Source organism: Saccopteryx bilineata, chromosome 1, assembly GCF_036850765.1.
Source record: "Saccopteryx bilineata isolate mSacBil1 chromosome 1, mSacBil1_pri_phased_curated, whole genome shotgun sequence".
Taxonomy (NCBI): Eukaryota; Metazoa; Chordata; class Mammalia; order Chiroptera; family Emballonuridae; genus Saccopteryx; species Saccopteryx bilineata.
The window spans coordinates 198829567-198848686 of record NC_089490.1 but is presented as its reverse complement, the minus strand read 5'-3'; the positions used below and the strand labels follow the sequence as shown (position 1 = coordinate 198848686).

Below are 19120 nucleotides of genomic sequence, written 5' to 3'. Positions count from 1 at the left end.
ACATCTGAGCACAAAGCGCCTCCTGATGTAGGATCAGTGAAAACTTAGGATGGGTCTCTTTTCATGTTCACAGAGAAGCGCTATGAATCCTCTGTTTCTCCCCACCATGCACGGAGCACCATCAGTATACACCAAAATAAGTTTATCCATCCGTAGATTTTTTTCTTTAGCGAACTCAGTGAAAGACTTGAGTAAATCCTCCCCTCTTGTTGTCTCTTTCATAGGCAAAACAAGCAAGACATTCCTCACGTAGTGTGTCACCGACAGCATACTTTGCAATCATGCTGAACTGGGATAAATGGCTGACATCTGTTGACTCATCCAAAGTGAGAGAAAAGAATGGTGCTGCATTTATGTCCTTCACTAGTGTTGCCTCAATTTGATTTGCCATCATGATGGTATGATCCTGAACAGTTCTTGCTGACAGAGGCATGTCTTTTATTCATTTGATTATCTTCTTTATCTGAAAAGTCATCAAAAAGTTCATTGGCAACATCAAGCATGAATGTTTTGGCATACTCCCCATCTGTGAATGGCTTTCTGTTTCTCACAATTGCTAAAGCACCAGCAAAGCCAGCCAAATTCCAGTCACCTTGTTGGGTCCAAACACAGAGTTGCTGCTGACTAGCTTGTACTATGCATAGTAACTCTTGACATGCTTTCTTCCTGCTGTCCCCCGCTGGATATTTTGATGCAAATGTAGTATGGCTTGTGTTGAAGTGCCGCTTTATATTTGACCGTTTCATTGATACAATTTTATCATTGCATATTAGATATGCTGCAGAACCTGCTCTCTCCACAAAGGTGAATTCCTCTGTCCATTCCTGCTGAAAAGTACGATACTCCTCATCTTTTTTTTCTTTTAGCCATCATCTTCGTCAAAAGGGTTTCTGCAGTTAGCTAGCTGACTACTTGATTAAAAGGAGGGAAGTCTACTTCCTGACCTCACAACGACCTGTGTACATTACGCATTATCCAATAAAAATTTGGTGTTGTCCCGGAGGACAGCTGTGATTGGCTCCAGCCACCTGCATCCATGAACATGAGCAGTAGGAAATGAATGCATTGTAATACATGAGAATATTTTATATTTTTAACGTTTTTTTTTTTATTAAATATTTGTCTGCAAGCCAGATGCAGCCATCAAAAGAGCCGTATCTGGCTCGCGAGCCATAAGTTCCAGACCCTTGCTCTATCCACAGGTCAGGCAAGAACAACTTTTGATTTGGAAGCTTCAAACATATACACAGATAGAGGAAATTACACAGTGAAAGCCCATGTACTCATTACCTAACCTCAACTGCTGTCATGCCAGAGCCTGTTTTGTTTCATTTTGACTCCACTTTTCTGTGCCTGTGGCATTGTATTCTTTTGAAGCAAACTCTCAATCTTACTATTCATATTTTCATCCCTACGTATTTCTGGACATGTCTTTAAAAATACTGTTATAAGGACTGTCTCTTTTAACATAAATAACACAATACCATTATCACACCTGAAATTAACAGTAATTTCTTAATATCAAATACTTAGTTTTCGAATTTCCTCATTCATCATATTTAAAAAAACAACAACAATGCAATCCATATAAATTCCAAATATTGCAATAGGTTGTTAATGGCTCTTTTAGTCCATAGGTTCATATTGTTGTTTTTCTTTGCTATTTATTGTTGAAGAAGCGAGATTGTTTTGGGGGACTCCAGCAGAGCAAGGGACTCCTTGCTCAAGATAGCTACCTTAGACTCAAGTCAGCGACCTTGGGCTTCAAGCCAGGAACCTTTGGGCTGAAGCTAGTGACCATGGAGTCATGTCTATGACTCCACACTCAAGCCAGCAACCCCGCACTCAAGCTGGTAAGCCTGCACTCAAGCTGTCGACCTCGGGATCTCGAACCTGGGTTCTAAGCATCCCAGGCCAACACTGTATTTGCTGCTCCACTACTTGGTCAGGTTAGGAGAGAAGTTTAAATAACTGATGTGAGACTTTTTCTGTTACAGGCATTTAATCATGTATTATTTCCTTTAAGCACTGTTTTAACTGTATTTCACAAATTTTAATGTTTTAATTTTTCTTCATTTCAAAATATTCTCATTTCTCTTGAAACTTCTTCGATCCATGGGTTATTTAGGAATGTATTGTTTAATTTTCAAGTGATTGGAAATTTTCCTATCTTTCTGTTATCAATCTTACTGATATATAGTTTAATCCCATCATTATCAGAGAACATCCTTAGCATGATTTAAATTCTTTTAAATTTGTAAAGGTTTACTTTATGACTCACAGTATGGCCTGCCTTGGTGAATGTTTCATGTGCCTTTAACAAGAATATTTATTCTGTTGTTTTTCACTGGAGTGTTCTGTAAATATCTGTTAGAATCAGTTGATTGGTGGTATTTCCTTGCTGATATTTTGTCTACTACCTCTATTCCTGAGAGAGGTATTGAAGTCTCCTTCTATAACTGCAGATTTGTCTATTTTTCCTTCAAGTTAAAACAGTCATTGCTTTATTATTTTGAAGCTCTTGTTAGGTGTACTACACCCTTAGATTTATTGTGTGCTCTTAATGCGTTTACCTTTTAATTAGTATAAATTGTCCTTTTTTTTCCTTGGTGATTTTCTTTGCTTTTAAATCTAGTTTATATGATTTTGACATAGCCTTTCCAGCTTTCTCTTGGTTACCCTTTGCATGGCATATGGTGTATCTTTGTCCACTCTTTTACTTTTAACTTATTTCATTATATTTGTTATATATGTTATAGATTTTATATATAGAAACATGTTATATATGTTAAAAGTATATAGTTAAAAGCATACATATGTTAAAAGCATGTGTTTAAAATGTAATCTGACAGCCTTATCAGGAGGTGACGCAAGGGAATAGAATGTTGGCCTGGGCCACAGAGGGCCCAGGTTTGAGACCCCAAGGTCACCGGCCTGAATGCGGGCTCACCAGCTTGAGCATGGAATTGCTGGCTCGAGCCCAAAGGTCACTGGCCTGCAGCCTGAGGTTGCTGGCTTGAGCAAGGAGTCACTGGCTCAGCTGGAACCCCCCGTCAAGGCACATATGAGAAAGCAATCAATGAACAGTTAAGATGCCACAAATACGAGTTGATGCTTCTCATCTCTCTCCCTTTCTTTCTGTCTATCCCTGTCTGCCTGTCTTTCTTGCTTAAATAAATAAATAAATAAATAAAATTTAATCTGACAATCTGTTTTTTAATTGGTGTGTTTAGACTATATATAATTAATGTAATTATTGATATGTTTGGATTTAGATCCACTATTACTATTCAGTTTTTGTTCTCTCTGTTTTGTTTCTGTTTCCATTTTCTGCCCTCTGGGTAATTTGTAATAATTTTTTTTGGCATTTTACTTTATCTATGGTGAGTTTGGCCACATATATCTGTTTCGTGTATTGTTTTTAGAGGTTGGTCTAGAGCAGGGGTCCCCAAACTTTTTACACAGGGGGCCAGTTCACTGTCCCTCAGACCGTTGGAGGGCCGGACTATAAAAAAAACTATGAACAAATCCCTATGCACACTGCACATATCTTATTTTAAAGTAAAAAAACAAAATGAGAACAAATACAATATTTAAAATAAACAACAAGTAAATTTAAATCAACAAACTGATCAGTATTTCAGTGGGAATTATGCTCCGCTCATTGACCACCAATGAAAGAGGTGCCCCTTCTGGAAGTGCGGCGGGGCGAATAAATGGCCTCAGGGGGCTGCATGTGGCCCGTGGGCCATAGTTTGGGGACCCCTGGTCTAGAGCTTGCAAAATACACGCTTTTCATAGTTCATTTAGAATTAATATTTTACTGCTTCACTAGAAATGTAGAAACTTAATATCCATATAGGTTTTTTATGCTATAGTCATATTATTTATTCATACATTGAAAATTTCATTAGGCATTATATTTTTTACTTGTAATTATCTTGTATGTTTCAAAGAACTTAAAAGGAGAATAATCTGTTTATTTATATTTATATATACAGATTTAAATTTTTTATTTATATATAAAAAAGATTTTTTTACCATTTCTATCATTCTTACTCTATTTTGTGAAGTTTCCTTCTGGTATCATTTTCTTCTATCTGAAGTACATTCTTTAGCAATTTTTTAGTATATATCTGCTATGATTTATCTTAGCATCTGATGAAGTCTTTATTTGACCTTCATTCGCAAAGGATGTCTTCACTGGTTGTATAATTCTGGAAGAACTGCATTCTCCTCTCTTCTCTTTACAACTATAATGTCACTTCTCTGGCCTTCATGCTTTGTCATTTTTTTAAAAAGTCATTCAGATTGTTTCCTTACACATAATGAGTTACTTTTCTCTAGCTACTTTCAAGAATTTTTATTTATCTTAATTTTTCAGCAATTAGAGTGTGATCAGTGTCTGTGCTATTTTATCTTTGAAAATTTTTTTATCTCTGCACTCTTTTCCCCCTCCTGGACCTTTTGTGGTTGTCCTCCTGAGGCTAGGGTAATTTTTCCCAGTTGTTTTTTTCTTTGTTGTTTAGTTTAGATAAATGCTATTAATTCTGGCTTCTTTTAATATTTTTTCTTTATTACTGTAAGCAGTTTAATTGTGATTGCCTTGGTATAATTTTCTTCATGTTCTTGTGCTTTAGACTTTAGTTTTGGATCAATGTGTTAATATATATATTTTCAATCAAATTGAAAATTTTTTAGCCATTATTTTAAATTTAAAAAATTATATATCTTTTTGTACTTTTTTTCTCTTTCCTCCTTTAAGACCCCACTTACATGTGTCCTAGGCTAAAGTCTCATAGCTCACCGGTGCTCACTCACTTTTATTTTTTTTGGTCTCTTTTTCTCTGTGTTTTGGGTAATTTCTTCTTCTTTGTCTTCAAGTTCATTAGGCTCTTTTTTTCTGCAGTGTTAAATCTATTTTTTATACTCATCTTTTTTTTAATTATTATTTTTAAGACTATTTATTTTAGAGAGAAGATAGAGCTAGAGAGAGAAAGAAGAGTGAAGGAGGGAGGAGCAGGAAGCATCAACTCCCATCTGTGTCTTGACCAGGCAAGCCCAGGGTTTTGAACTGGTGGCCTCAGTGTTCCAGCTTTATCCACTGTGTCAAGATAGGTCATGTTGGTTTTTTTTTATTTTTTATTTCACATGTTGTGTTTTTCTTTTCTAGAAGTTTGGGTTCTTTTTTAAATTTTCTGTATCTCTTTTTGATATGTTCCTACTTCTACTTTATTGAAGACATGAAACATAGTTATAATGATCCTTTTTGGCATGCAAAATGAATCCATAGGTGTCTAATTTCTCTGGTTCAGGGATTGGAAGATTATTATCTATAGACCCAAACTGGAAAATTGTCAGGTAATCTGCCCACACCCCTCATTATACTTGCTCTATGGCTGTGCTGCCATGGCAGGGTTGAGCAGTTTCAACGGAGACTTTATGGCTAAAAAAGCCAAAAATATTAATATCTGGCTTTATAGAAAACTTTTCTTAGTTCTGCTTCAGTGGCATTTTATTTATTAAAAATTATAATAGGGCCCTGGCCGGTTGGCTCAGTGGTAGAGCATCAGCCTGGCGTGCAGGAGTCCCGGGTTCGATTCCCGGGACTCCTGCACGCCAGGGCACACAGGAGAGGCGCCCATCTGCTTCTCCACCCCTCCCCCTCTCCTTCCTCTCTGTCTCTCTCTTCCCTTCCCGCAGCCAAGGCTCCATTGGAGCAAAGTTGGCCCGGGCACTGAGGATGGTTCCATGGCCTCTGCCTCAGGCGCTAGAATAGAATGGCTCTGGTTGCAGTAGAGCAACGCCCCAGATGAGCAGAGCATCGCCCCCTGGTGGGCATGCCAGGTGGACCCCGGTTGGGCGCATGCGGAAGTCTGTCTGACTGCCTCCCCATTTCCAACTGCAGAAAAATACAAAAAAAATAAAAATAAAAATAAATAATAATAATAAAGTGCCAGTTGTCATGTAGCATTTTTTTTTATCAGCCTTCATTCAACACAAACAGTGTAATAGTCTGTTCTGTTTTTATAAAAGCAATCCCTGTCTGTAATGACAGGAAGGACTGTGGACAAGCTTTATATGGTCCAGATATAGAGCTGTGCAATGATTTCATTTACTAGCAATAAATTTTGGAAAATCTTGAGTAGAACACCTCTTAGTCCACTAGATTAAAACTTTAGGAAGTATCGGATGCACCTGTAAAGCTTGTTGAAACCAATTAACAGATTTTGTACCCAGCGTTTCTGGTTTAGTAAGTTGATATGGGACCAAAGAATGTGTATTTCTAACAAGTTCCCAGGTACCACTTAGAAAATCAGTGCTCTGTCCTAGTCATCTGAACTGTCTGTCAGTCTTCTCTGATTTTAGTGGAAACTGTGTGGTACACATAAACCATCACAACTGAGCTTCCCTACAGAGCAGATGACCTAGTCTTTTGTTTTTACAGCTTTGGGGGGGACATAATTTGCATTCTATAAAATTAACCCACATTAAGTGTATAGTTTGATGAATTTTGGTTAATTTGTATAGTTGTACACCAGCACCACATTCAGTTTGGACAATGCCATCATGCCAAAAAGTTCCCTAGTGATGATTTGCAGTCAGCCTCAACACTCAACTCCAGTCTGAAGTTACCAGTGACCTGCTTTCTGTCTGCATGTTTTTGTACTTTCTAGAAATTTTATATAAATGGAATAATGTCTCTTCCTTCTTTTAATTTAATATAATATTTTTGAGGTTGATCCATGTTGTGGCTTATATCAGTACTTTGCTCCTTTTTATTGCTAAATAACATTCTACAGTATGGACATAACACATTTTGTTTATCCAGTTGATGAATATTTGGACTTTTTAAAGTTTTGGCCATTATGAAAAATGCTATTTTGAACATTCAGGTGCAAGAGGTATCCCATGATTTTGATTAAAAAGCTATATCTAGATGATACTCATATGCCATTTGAGGCTTGTGTGGTTGATAAAAATATAATATATTCTTGTTCCGTAATTACTTATATTTCTAGTAATAAAATTTTTATCTACTATAAATATCTTTATAACTATTATTGTCTTAATTGCTTTTTAATAATGTCAATATTGTGAATTGGTATATGATAATGCTATAAAAATTCTATAAAGTACTTCTCTTGAAATAACAAAAGTACTCTATAAATGGATAAAATTTACACTGAATTAAACCTGATTAAAAATAAATGTAAAACTTAAATAAACCTTAACTTTTTAATAGGAAAATCTTGAGATATAAATTTAAGCAAGGAAAGTTGTGTAATGAACTCTCACGTACCTCTCTCACTTAATCTCAACAAGGTCAATAGTTTGATATTCTTTTTTTATCTGTACTGTGTTCCCCATCTGTTTCTGGTATTTCATATTGAATCTCAAACATCATATGCTTGTTTCTATAAATATTATAAACTGTTATATGTATAAATTTTTATGACACCATTATTTCACATAAAATTAGCATTAATTCCATAATACAATCTACCACCCAGTTTATGTTTAGTTATTCCTGATTGTATGAAATATATCTTTTTGAAATTTGTTGTTTGAATCAGGACCAGATAAGGTACACACATTGCATTTGATCAATAGGACCATTAAGTCGCTCTTAGTCTATAGTCATTCCTCTTCCTTTTTCTATGCCAGTGATGTGTCAAAGAAACTGGTTAATTTGTCATTGGGTTTCTTCAGATTTCCTTGATTGTATCTTCATATCATTTAATATTTACTTTTTCTGTTTCTGTTTATGAACTGGTATTTAAAAATAGAGGATTTAGTATATTCAGGATTTTTACTTTTCTGGTGGCTAAGACTGTTTCTTAGGAGGAGTTTACTTCCTGTTGCATTGTATAATGTCTTTCGGGTTGACTTTTACTGATGTTTTGATTGATATTAATAGCCTGATCCATTCATCATAAACATTCCCTTCAACTTTCTTTTTAAAGGCATTTTATTTTTTTAGGTTAGTTTTAGGCTCACAGCAGAATTAAGAGGAAGGCACAGATATTTCCCATGTACTCCAAGCCCACAACTTGCAAGGTCATCACCCATCTGGTGAAGGGTCTCGCTTCTCCATAGCAACATTTTGCATTGGTGTGTGGTACACTGGTTACAACCAATGAGCTTACATCCACACGTCATAGTCACCCAAGACCGCAGTTTGAATTAGCACTTATTCTAGGGGTTGCACATTCTATAGGTTTGGACAAATTTATAATGACTTGTGTCCATTATTACTGTATCATACCTAGTATTTTCTCTGCTCTAAAAATCACTCCAAGTCTTTAATTTACTTAGGTTTCACTCTTGGTGATGTACATCCATTGGGTTTTGAGATATATATTTGTATATATATATATAAAATGACATGTACCTACCATGATATTCTCATGCAGAATAGTTTTACTGCCCTAAAAATCCTCTCTGTTTTATCTATTCATGCCCCCCCAAACCCCAGGAAATCATACATCTTTTTACTATCTCCTCAGTTTTCCATTTCTAGAGTGTTTATTAGTTGGACTCATACAGTATGTAGCCTTTTCAGATTGGATTCTTACAGTTAATAATATGCATTTGAGGTTCCATCACATCTTTTCATGGCTTGATAGCTCGTTTCTTTTTAGCACTGCATAATATTCCATTGTCTGAATGTACCACAATTTATCCATTCACCGACTGAAGGACATTCTGCTTGCTTCCAAGTTTGGGCAATTATAAATAGGGCAGCTATAAACATTCATGCGCAGGTTTTTGTGTGGACATAAGTTTTCAGCTCCTTTGGGTAAATACTAAGAAGGGTGATTACTAGATTGTATGGTAAGTGTATGTTTAGTTTTGTGAGAAACCACCAAACTGTCTTCCATACTGGCTGTACTATTTTTTCTTTCCACCACCAATGAATGAGAGAGTTCCTCATTGCTTCACATCCTCATCAGCATTTAGTGTTGTCAGTGTTCTGGATTTTGGCCATTCTGACATATGTGTGGTATCTTGTGTTAATTTGCATTTCCCTAATGACATAGGATGTGGAGTTTTATTGCTTATTTGCTATTTGTATATCTTCTTTAATATATCTGTTCAGATCTTGGTCTCACTTTTTAAATTGGGATATTTGTCTTCTTGTTGAGTTAAGAGTTCTTTGTTTACTTTGGGTAACAGTTCTTTCTCAGCTGTGTCTTTGCAAATATAAATACTTTCTCTCAATCTGTGGCTTGTCTTCTCATCATTCTCTTAGTGTCATTTGCAGAGCAGACATTTTTTATTTTAATGGCATCCCGTCCAGGTTATCAATTATTTTTTTCATGTATCTTGTCTTTGGTGTTGAATTTCCTTTCAACATTTTATTAAATGGGGGAAAAGATAAATAATCATTTTGCCAAATAGTTTTAAGCAGTCAGTGATAAATATTTCCTAGATCTTCTACTGCAACATTAAAGTTACAACAAACAGCAGGTCCTTGAATAATGTAATTTCATTCAACATGAAATTACATTATTTTTTGTAATGTTGATAAGATGCCATAGGAACTTAACTCTTGTTTTATCAGTTAGCCTGTGATAAAATTGGTTTTCTTATATGTTGTATCAATTAAAGTTTCAGAACCTATCAATGATGTTAAGTGCAGTCTTACAGTAGTCTTTTTCTATCATCCTTTCTGTATTTCTTCAGTTCTTTAACCAGTATTCTTTTATCAATGTTTTGGTTATGCTGATACTCAATTTTTACAGGAAAGGAATGGTAAATACTTTTTTTATTCGATCTATATCAATTTTCAGAATAATGAGTTGGTGCCTCAGCAAACTACAAATACTATTAAAGTTTAAAGTGCCATTATGAACTTGTGGAGCTTACTTATTTGATGTGTTTAATTCATTTCAGTCATGGTTTTTAGTGGTCAGATCACTTTATTTTACTGGTGGGGTCTCCTAAAGTTTTCTTTTGTGTCCTCATGACCTAAGCTTGTATTTTCTCTATTAATCTCATTGCTGTCTGGCTCAAGATTTCCTAGGCTCAAGTTATACTTTATGCTCCAGACTTTCTGTAAAAGACCAGGTCAGTGGGAAATGGAATTTAGAAACCATAGTCTGATTGCTAGGAACCTTACTATTTCTGGGTTGTTATTGCTCCTGGAGCTTTACAAAGACACTGGATTTTATATATATTTCAGTGTGGGATCATATTTTTATACATGATTTTTTTTTTGGTACAAGGAAAAACAGCATTAACACAATTTGGTTAAGTTGATCAGTCGTTTGGAGGCTGGATTTATGTTTTCCTAGGTGCTCTTTGTGTGTGGACATAAGTTTTCAGCTTCTTTGGGTAAGCACTGAGGAGGGTGATTACTAGATTGTATGGTAATGTATGAATATTAAATTGTGGCCCTTGCTTTCAGGGAAGCACTGGGACTTGGCCTTAGCATCTAATGGGATGATATAAAAATAAACACTAAAGGGATAAAATGCAGAGGCATAAAATCAGGAAAGTCTTATAATTTGTGATAAAGAGTCTAATTTCTACTAGAGGCAAAAAGGGAAACATTGAAAGATTTTAGGTAGAAATACAAAATGACCAGATTTACTTCTCAGAGTAATCATTCTGGCAACAGTAAGGAAAATAAATTGGGAATGGAGATGGTGAGACAGGAGACTAGGTAATAGGTTAGGTAAATTCACTTTTGAGTTTATAAACTTGTGTTCAGAGTAGTGCTTGGCATATAGTGGACACTCACTACTTGTAGAATGAGTGAACAAAAGTTTCTAAAGAAGTTGATAGGTCTGAAGAAAAACTATATAGAAATGGAACCTACATTTTTTACTACTACTTGATTTATGTGCTTGCTTACTTAGTCTCTTACCACAGAGATTATCATAAACTTATTAGTGGAACAACCCAATAGAAAAATGGACAAATAATATGAATGGCAAGTTCATGAAAGGGGAAATCTGAGTGATGACTCTACATATGAAAATATGCTCAACTTCACTAGTAACCAAGGAAATACAAACACCATTTAAGTCTCATGAGATGGGAAAATATTTAAAAGTTTGAACAAAACCCCATCTTGACTAGGATGTGAGAATGCTGGGACGTCTACATGCTGCTGGTTGGGTTGTAGATTGGTGAAGCCACTATAGAAAGTAGCCTGCAGTCCGTGTTCTGAAAGTCAGAAGATGCCTGTGCCGTGTCCACTCGGCATTTGCATCTCAGACATAAACACTACAGAAGTGTGCCCACACCTAGACCAGGAGATATGTTCCACAATCTTCATGTTTGAACTGTTGATTATACTAAAATTTGGAAATAACATAAATCTGGATCTTAAGGAGAATGGATACACTTTGATATATTTCTCACTTTTTTTTTTTTAAGATAGGACAGGAGAGAAATATCAATTTGTTGTTCCACTTATGTATGCATTCATTGGTTGACTCTTGTAAATGCACTTGACCAGGGATTGAACTTACAACTTTGGCATGTCAGGACAATGCTCTCACCAACTAACTTCCTGGCCAGGGTCCATTTGATATATTTATATAACAGCATAATATTCTACAGTAATATGAATAAACCAAAGCTATGCAAATAGAACTTGAATATTTAAGTAAAAAATATTAACTGAAAACTCTTTTAAAATTATATATATATATATATATATATGGCACTTATATAAAGCTAATCATGCAAAATATAAATAATATTACATGAAATGTAATTTTGAGATGAAAATCTCAAATTTAAGATCTTGGTTATCTCTGGAGAGGAAAAGCAAAATGTGATTAGGAAAGATTGGACAGTGGGCTTTAGGCTATTTTTCTTTAATAAAAAGAAAAAAGTCTGAAATAGATACTGCAAAATTAAAATTTAGAAAAGCTATGTAATGTGTAGATAAGTGTTTCTTTTTTTTCTTGTATATTTGAAATGTTTCTAATGAAAGCCTTTGAGAGTAGAGAATTTCAAAATTATCCTTTCTCTCAAAATATTTTCCTAGCATCTAAATACTCATAATAACTTTATTTTGCAGATTTGACTGGTGAGTTGGCTCAGAAGCTGTCCGTTGTTTCAGAAGTATCTTCCGCAACAATGGCCTGTTCACTGCCAACAGCAGTCCCTGAGTCTCCTAGAAGTTACCTTACAAGGACATGCAAAACACCCCGAACACCCAGGTTACAAGATCCAAAGAAAACACCAAGGTTTTATCCTGTTGTTAAAGAGCCAAAGGCTCTTGATATAAAGGTACACAAAACAACCAGCAATAAAGCCTGCAGTTTTTATTCTTTAACATTGCAAAATGAGCCTTTTTACTTTTTGTCACACTTAAAAATGTATATTTGAGCTTGTAGGAATTCATTCAGAAAGGGTACTCTACCATAGCCATGCTTTCTTAGGTTAAGGAAGAACTTCTTTATAGTTGGGTAGTTTAAAGATAATCAGAAGGTGTAATGAAGATCTATACTACGTTGTATTCCCTTTAATTCTTGGGTTGAATCCTAGCCGAGGGCCTTGTTTTTTAAGTTTTGTAACTTGTATGTGATATGTTTTGAGTTTTATGACTTCATATGATTTCATAATGTGTCATTCACAATATGGACATGTTTAAGTTGGTTTACAGTCAGAGGGTTTTTATTTACTTGTGAAGTTCATACTACTGAAAGTAATTGCAATGTTTGACCTTTCTTTTAGAGTCCCAGAAAGAGAAAAACAAGACATAGTACCAATCCCCCTCTGGAATGTCATGTTGGTTGGGTAATGGATTCCAGAGATCACGGGCCAAGAGCATCCTCTGTCAGGTACTGGATTTGTCAATCATTGCTTTGTTCTTGATTTTAAATTTGTTGAAAACCTACCAATTACGTATTTGTTGAAAACCTACCAATTACATATTTAAAAATTGACTTGTTAGCAAATTATTGAACAATGAAGAAACCAAGGAAGGAGACGTAAATGCTCTTGGATGGTCTGATATTTTTTTCTACTCTTTTGTGATAATTTTGATTCAAGTTTACTGATTCTTTCCTCAATTCTGTCCTGTCCAGTATGCTGATAAGCCTGTCAAAGGAATTCTGTATTTCTAATATCTGTGTCACCTGCAGTTTTTCACTAATCTTTAATTGACTTCCCTACAGGAGTGGGGCTCCGGAGCCTCTCTGTCCCCCGTGTTTCTCAGAAGGTGACTGTGCCTCTATTATACTGCAGGAGCTCTTGCTCTCTGCTTGTCCTTATCTGTCACTGTCCCTTCTTTTGAAAGTCCTTTCTTTCTGTTGTGATGTGTGTCAGTAATGTATAGTCATTACAGTGAAATTACTTAGTGCTAGCTAGCACTTCCTGTGTTCTTTCAGTAATGCCCAGGCACTGTGCTGACTGTTTTATAGCCATTATTTAGATGTGTGTGTGTGTGTGTGTGTCTTCTTCAGACAGTACATTCGTGAATGGCAGAACCTCAGTGCCTGTCGCAGGTGGTACTGGGTAAGTGACCGGGTGAATGAAACCCCCATCCCCGTGTCAAGGCAGTTCTGTGCCTTGTGTGAACAAACGGTGTTGAGTATAGAACTACTTTGTATAAGGTAACTCTACTTTTACCCGGTTTATTTGTTTTTCATATTTGCTAATCTTACAGAGGCATTTCCAAGCAGACTTATCCTTTACCAAAAGACTCCTAAATTTCACCTGGTTTTGCTTGGTTAGAAAAGTGTTACTAACCTCAGAAATTTACATGTAAATCATTAACCACATTTATAAAACGTGGGTTGTTTTTCCTGCAGTTTGAAGATTAAGTGCACCACTGTTTAACCATAAATTTTTATTCTTTTCTTCCATACAATTTTTTGAATACCTATTATATAAAAAGTTTTATATTTGGTGGAATGGTTTATTAAGATGTAAGAGATGTATTTTATACTATTAGTGACTATAGTGGCTAGTTCGAGAGATATTTCTGGTTGAGATATGATTATAGTGTGTGTGTGTGTATGTGTGTGTATATTTTCAAATCAGTTACTATGAGAAAGGCAAGAAGGTTCATCTGAACTTGAGGGTGTCCTGGGGAACTTGACTGAGCATGGACAGCAATTTTGATCTTGATGGATAAGTAAGATTTCAGCAGGCCAAGGTGGGAAATAGAGAGGGAGAGGATTTATAAGGGAGGGAAGAGCAAAGTTACCAGACAGACAAAAATATTTGGTGGTGCAGTATAAGCATATCCCTTACACATCCCTGGAGCCTAAGATAGGAGAATACCATGATGGCATTTCATAGGAATGACTCTTGTGGAATGAAGTCAGGGTTTGGCCAGGCCTTTGTGAATACCCTGCCAGGAAAATTTGGCTTCTTCTGTAGGTAAAGGGTTTTGAGCAGCAAAAGTGATATGAATTACTATATTTTCCGCTCTATCAGAAGCATTTTTCCTCCCCAAAAGTGGAGAGGAAAATGCCCGTGCATCTTATGGAGCAAGAAATATGGTATTTTATTAAATATTTTAATACACCATTTGGTTCAGAATACTTTTTTTTTAATTATTATTTTTCTCCTTAAAACCCTAGGTGTGTCTTATGGTCAGGTGCATCTTATGGAGCGAAAAGTACGGTAGTTAAATTGTTTTTAAACATTTTAGTCTAAGGACTTCTTTATACTTTTAAAAATTATTGAGGACCTCAAAGAGCTTGTTTAGCGAGTTATAAATTAACTGAATTAAAAAGCAAAATGGAAAAAGTAAATATTTATTTAAAAATAATAATAAACCTATTTTATGTTAACATAATTTGTTATTTTTATTGAAGTAAAGGAATAAAATCCAGGATGGAAAATAATATTTTAATAGCCTTTTCAGGAACTTGTAGGTATTCTTTGATATTTTAACAAAGCTGAACAGTCATTGTTTTTTTAAAAGTTAGTTGTAATGTGGACTCTGAAACCATATCAATGACCATTTTATTCCCAGTGAATTTTTCATACTCTATTATATTAAAAGCCATTGGACTTTCTTATACTTTGAATAGGTTTTTGCCTATTTGTGCTTTTGTAACATTATACATTGGTCATCGGGAAAAACTGACTCCCAGAGTTATGCAGACTTCTAAATGTTGACATATTTTAATATACAATTTTGAAAAAAAAATCACATTAAAAAAATAACCACTAAAGAGAGTAAGTTAGGGAAGATGGCAGAGAGAGAAGGGCCAGGGGTCTCTCTCCACTTCGACAGCAACTGTACTGGCAGAAGCTATCTGCACTGACTGTTCTGGAACTCGAGTCTAGTAACATTAAAACTTAAATGTTGACAGGTTGGTAAACTGTGGTTAATACTGGTCAGTACCAGCCTTTGGAGTGTAGTCATTCCCTGTCACCCAGCTCCTGGCTCTGTGACAAACTGGTGGGTGGCAGCCCATACTCATGAAGGAGCTTGCAGGAGCCAGGGTAGGCAGTAAGCCCTCTCTTCCAGTGTTGGAGTTCCTTGTTCTTTTTTCTTTTTTCCATTTTTTAAAAAATTAAATTTAATGCAGTGACATTGATAAATCAGGGTACATATGTTGAGAGAAAACATCTCCAGATTATTTTGACATTTGATTATGCTGTATACCCCTCACCCAAAGTCAAATTGTCTTCTGTCACCTTCTATCTGGTTTTCTTTGTGCCCCTCCCCTCCCCCACCCCCTCTTTCCTTCCTCATCCCCTCCCCCCAACCCCCACCCCTGTTGCCATCACATTCTTGTTCATGTCTCTGAGTCTCATTTTTATGTCCCATCTATGTATGGATTCATATAGTTCTTAGTTTTTTCTAATTTACTTATTTCACTCCGTATAATGTTATCAAGGTCCATCCATGTTATTGTAAATGATCCGAGGTCATCATTTCTTACGGCTCAGTAGTACTCCATAGTATATATGTACCAAAGCTTTTTAATCCACTCGTCCTCTGAAGGACACTTGGGTTGTTTCCAGATCTTCCCTATTGTGAACAATGCTGCCACAAACATGGGGGTGCATTTCTCCTTTTGGAGCCGTTCTATGGTGTCCTTGGGGTATATTCCTAAAAGTGGGATAGCTGGGTCAAAAGGCAGTTTGATTTTCAGTTTTTTGAGGAATCTCCATACTGTTTTCCACAGAGGCTGCACCAGTCTGCATTCCCACCAGCAGTGCAGGAGGGTTCCCTTTTCTCCACATCCTCGCCAGCACTTATTCTGTGTTGTTTTGTTGATGAGCGCCATTCTGACTGGTGTGAGGTGATATCTCATTGTGGTTTTAATTTGCATTTCTCTAATGATTAGTGATGTTGAGCATTTTTTCATATGCCTGTTGGCCATCTGTATGTCCTCTTTGGAGAAGTGTCTATTCATTTCTTTTGCCCATTTTTGGATTGGATTGTTTGTCTTCCTGGTGTTGAGATTTACGAGTTCTTTATAAATTTTGGTTATTAACCCCTTATCAGATGTATTGTCAAATATGTTCTCCCATTGTGTAGTTTGTCTTTTTATTCTGTTCTTGTTGTCTTTAGCTGTGCAAAAGCTTTTTAGTTTGATATAGTCCCATTTGTTTATCCTGTCTTTTATTTCACTTCCCCATGGAGATAAATCATCAAATATATTACTCCGAGAGATGTCAGAGAGCTTACTGCCTATGTTTTCTTCTAAGATGCTTATGGTTTCACGGCCTACATTTAAGTCTTTTATCCATTTTGAGTTTATTTTTGTGAGTGGTGTAAGCTGGTGATCTAGTTTCATTTTTTTGCAGGTAGCTGTCCAATTTTCCCAACACCATTTGTTAAAGAGGCTGTCTTTACTCCATTGTATTTCCTTACCTCCTTTGTCAAATATCAGTTGTCCATAAAGCTGTGGGTTCTCTGTTCTGTTCCATTGATCTATATGCCTGTTCTTATGCCAGTACCAGGCTGTTTTGAGTACAATGGCCTTGAAGTATAACTTGATATCAGGAAGTGTGATACCTTCCACTTTATTCTTCTTTTTTAAGATTGCTGAAGCTATTCATGTTTTTTTTTGGTTCCATATAAATTTTTGGAATATGTGATCTATAACTTTGAAGTATGTCATTGGTATTTTAATTGGTATTGCATTGAATTTATAGATTGCTTTGGGTAATATAGACATTTTAATGATATTTATTCTTCCTAACCATGAGCACGGTATATGCTTCCACTTGTTTTTATCTTCCTTGATTTCTTTTATCAATGCTTTGTAATTTTCCAAGTACAAGTCTTTAGTCTCCTTGGTTAAGTTTACTCCTAGGTACTTTATTTTTTTGGTTGTAATAGTGAAGGGGATTGTTTCCTTAATTTCTCTTTCTGACTGTTCATTGCTGGCGTATAAAAATGCCTCTGATTTCTGAGTATTGATTTTATATCCTGCCACTGTGCTGAATTCATTTATCAGGTCCAGTAGTTTTTTTACTGAGACTTTAGGGTTTTCTATATACAATATCATATCATCTGCAAATAATGATAGTTTTACTTCTTCTTTTTCAACTTGAATTCCTTTTATTTCTTCTTCTTGTCTGATTGCTATGGCTAGGACTTCCAGGACTATGTTAAATAAGAGCGGTGAAAGGGGGCACCCCTGCCTTGTTCCTGATCTTAAGGGTATTGCTTTTAATTTTTGCCCATTGAGTATGATGTTGGCTGTGAGTTTCTCATAGATGGCTTTTATCATGTTGGGGTATGTTCCCTGTAATCCCACTTTGCTGAGAGTTTTGATCATGAATGGGTGCTGGATTTTATCAAATGCTTTTTCTGCATCTATTGAAATTATCATGTGGTTTCTCTCCTTTTTGTTTATGTGATGAATCACATTGATTGAATTGTGAATATTGTACCAGCCTTGCCTCCCCAGAATAAATCCCACTTGATCATGGTGTATGATTTTTTCCATGTATTGTTGGATCCGGTTTGCTAATATTTTGTTGAGGATTTTAGCACCTATATTCATCAGAGATATTGGCCTATAATTTTTTTTCTTCGTGTTGTCTTTGCCTGGTTTTGGAATCAGAATTATGCTCGCCGCATAAAAGGAGCTTGGAGGTCTTCCTTCCTTTTGAATTTTTTGAAATAGCTTGAGAAGGATAGGAGTTAGTTCTTCTTTGAATATTTGGTAGAATTCACTTGTGAAGCCATCAGGCCCAGGACTTTTCTTTGTTGGGAGTTTTTTTTGTTTGTTTTTTTTTTGTTTTTTTTTTGTATTTTTCTGAAGCTGGAAATGGGGAGAGACAGTCAGACAAACTCCCACATGCGCCCGACTGGGATCCACCCGGCACGCCCACCAGGGGGCGACGCTCTGCCCACCAGGGGGCGATGCTTTGCCCCTCCGGGGTGTCGCTTTGCTGCGACCAGAGCCACTCTAGCGCCTGGGGCAGAGGCCAAGGAGCCATCCCCAGCGCCCGGGCCATCTTTGCTCCAATGGAGCCTTGGCTGCGGGAGGGGAAGAGAGAGACAGAGAGGAAGGAGAGGGGGAAGAGTGGAGAAGCAGATAGGCACTTCTCCTGTGTGCCCTGGTCGGGAATCGAACCTGGGACCTCTGCACGCCAGGCCGATGCTCTACCACTGAGCCAACCGGCCAGGGCTGTTGGGAGTTTTTTGATAACTGTTTTGATCTCATTTGGTGTAATCGGTCTGTTTAGGTTTTCTGATTCTTCCGGATTGATTTTTGGAAGATTGTATGTTTCAAGGAATTTGTCCATTTCATCTAGGTTGTCTAGTTTTTTTGGCATAAAGCTCTTCATAGTATTTTCTTACAATATTTTGTATTTCTGTTGTGTCAGTTATTTCTCCATTCTCATTTCTAAATTTTATTTATTTGAGTCCTCTCTCTCTTTTTCTTGGTGAGTCTAGTTAAAGGTTCATCGATCTTGTTTGCCTTTTCAAAGAATCAGGTCCTAGTTTCATTGATCCTCTGTATTGTTTCTTTAGCCTCTATGTCATTTATTTCTGTTCTGATCTTTATTATTTCCTTCCTTCTACTACATTTGAGCTTTACTTGCTGTTCTTTTTCTAGTACTTTTAGATACAGGGTTAAGTTGTTTATTTGAGCTTTTTCTAGCTTCTTAAAGTGTGCCTGTTGTGCTATGAACTTCCCTCTCAGTACTGCTTTTGCTATGT

The 19120-nt window shown here is 36.2% G+C and overlaps 1 protein-coding gene across 5 annotated transcripts in view; it reads left to right on the top strand.

Annotated features, from left to right (window-relative positions):
- The window catches only part of LARP1B (La ribonucleoprotein 1B), a 113703-nt gene that overhangs the window by 76364 nt on the left and 18219 nt on the right, over positions 1–19120 (top strand). For 4 of the 5 annotated variants that reach the window (XM_066233297.1, XM_066233305.1, XM_066233289.1 and 1 more), the window contains 2 exons: positions 12044–12255; positions 12703–12809. In XM_066233297.1, coding sequence (XP_066089394.1) covers positions 12044–12255; positions 12703–12809 — 319 coding nt within the window. Of the gene's footprint in view, positions 1–12043; positions 12256–12702; positions 12810–19120 lie in introns of those variants that run through there. The other variant, XM_066233319.1, reaches the window with a different exon arrangement.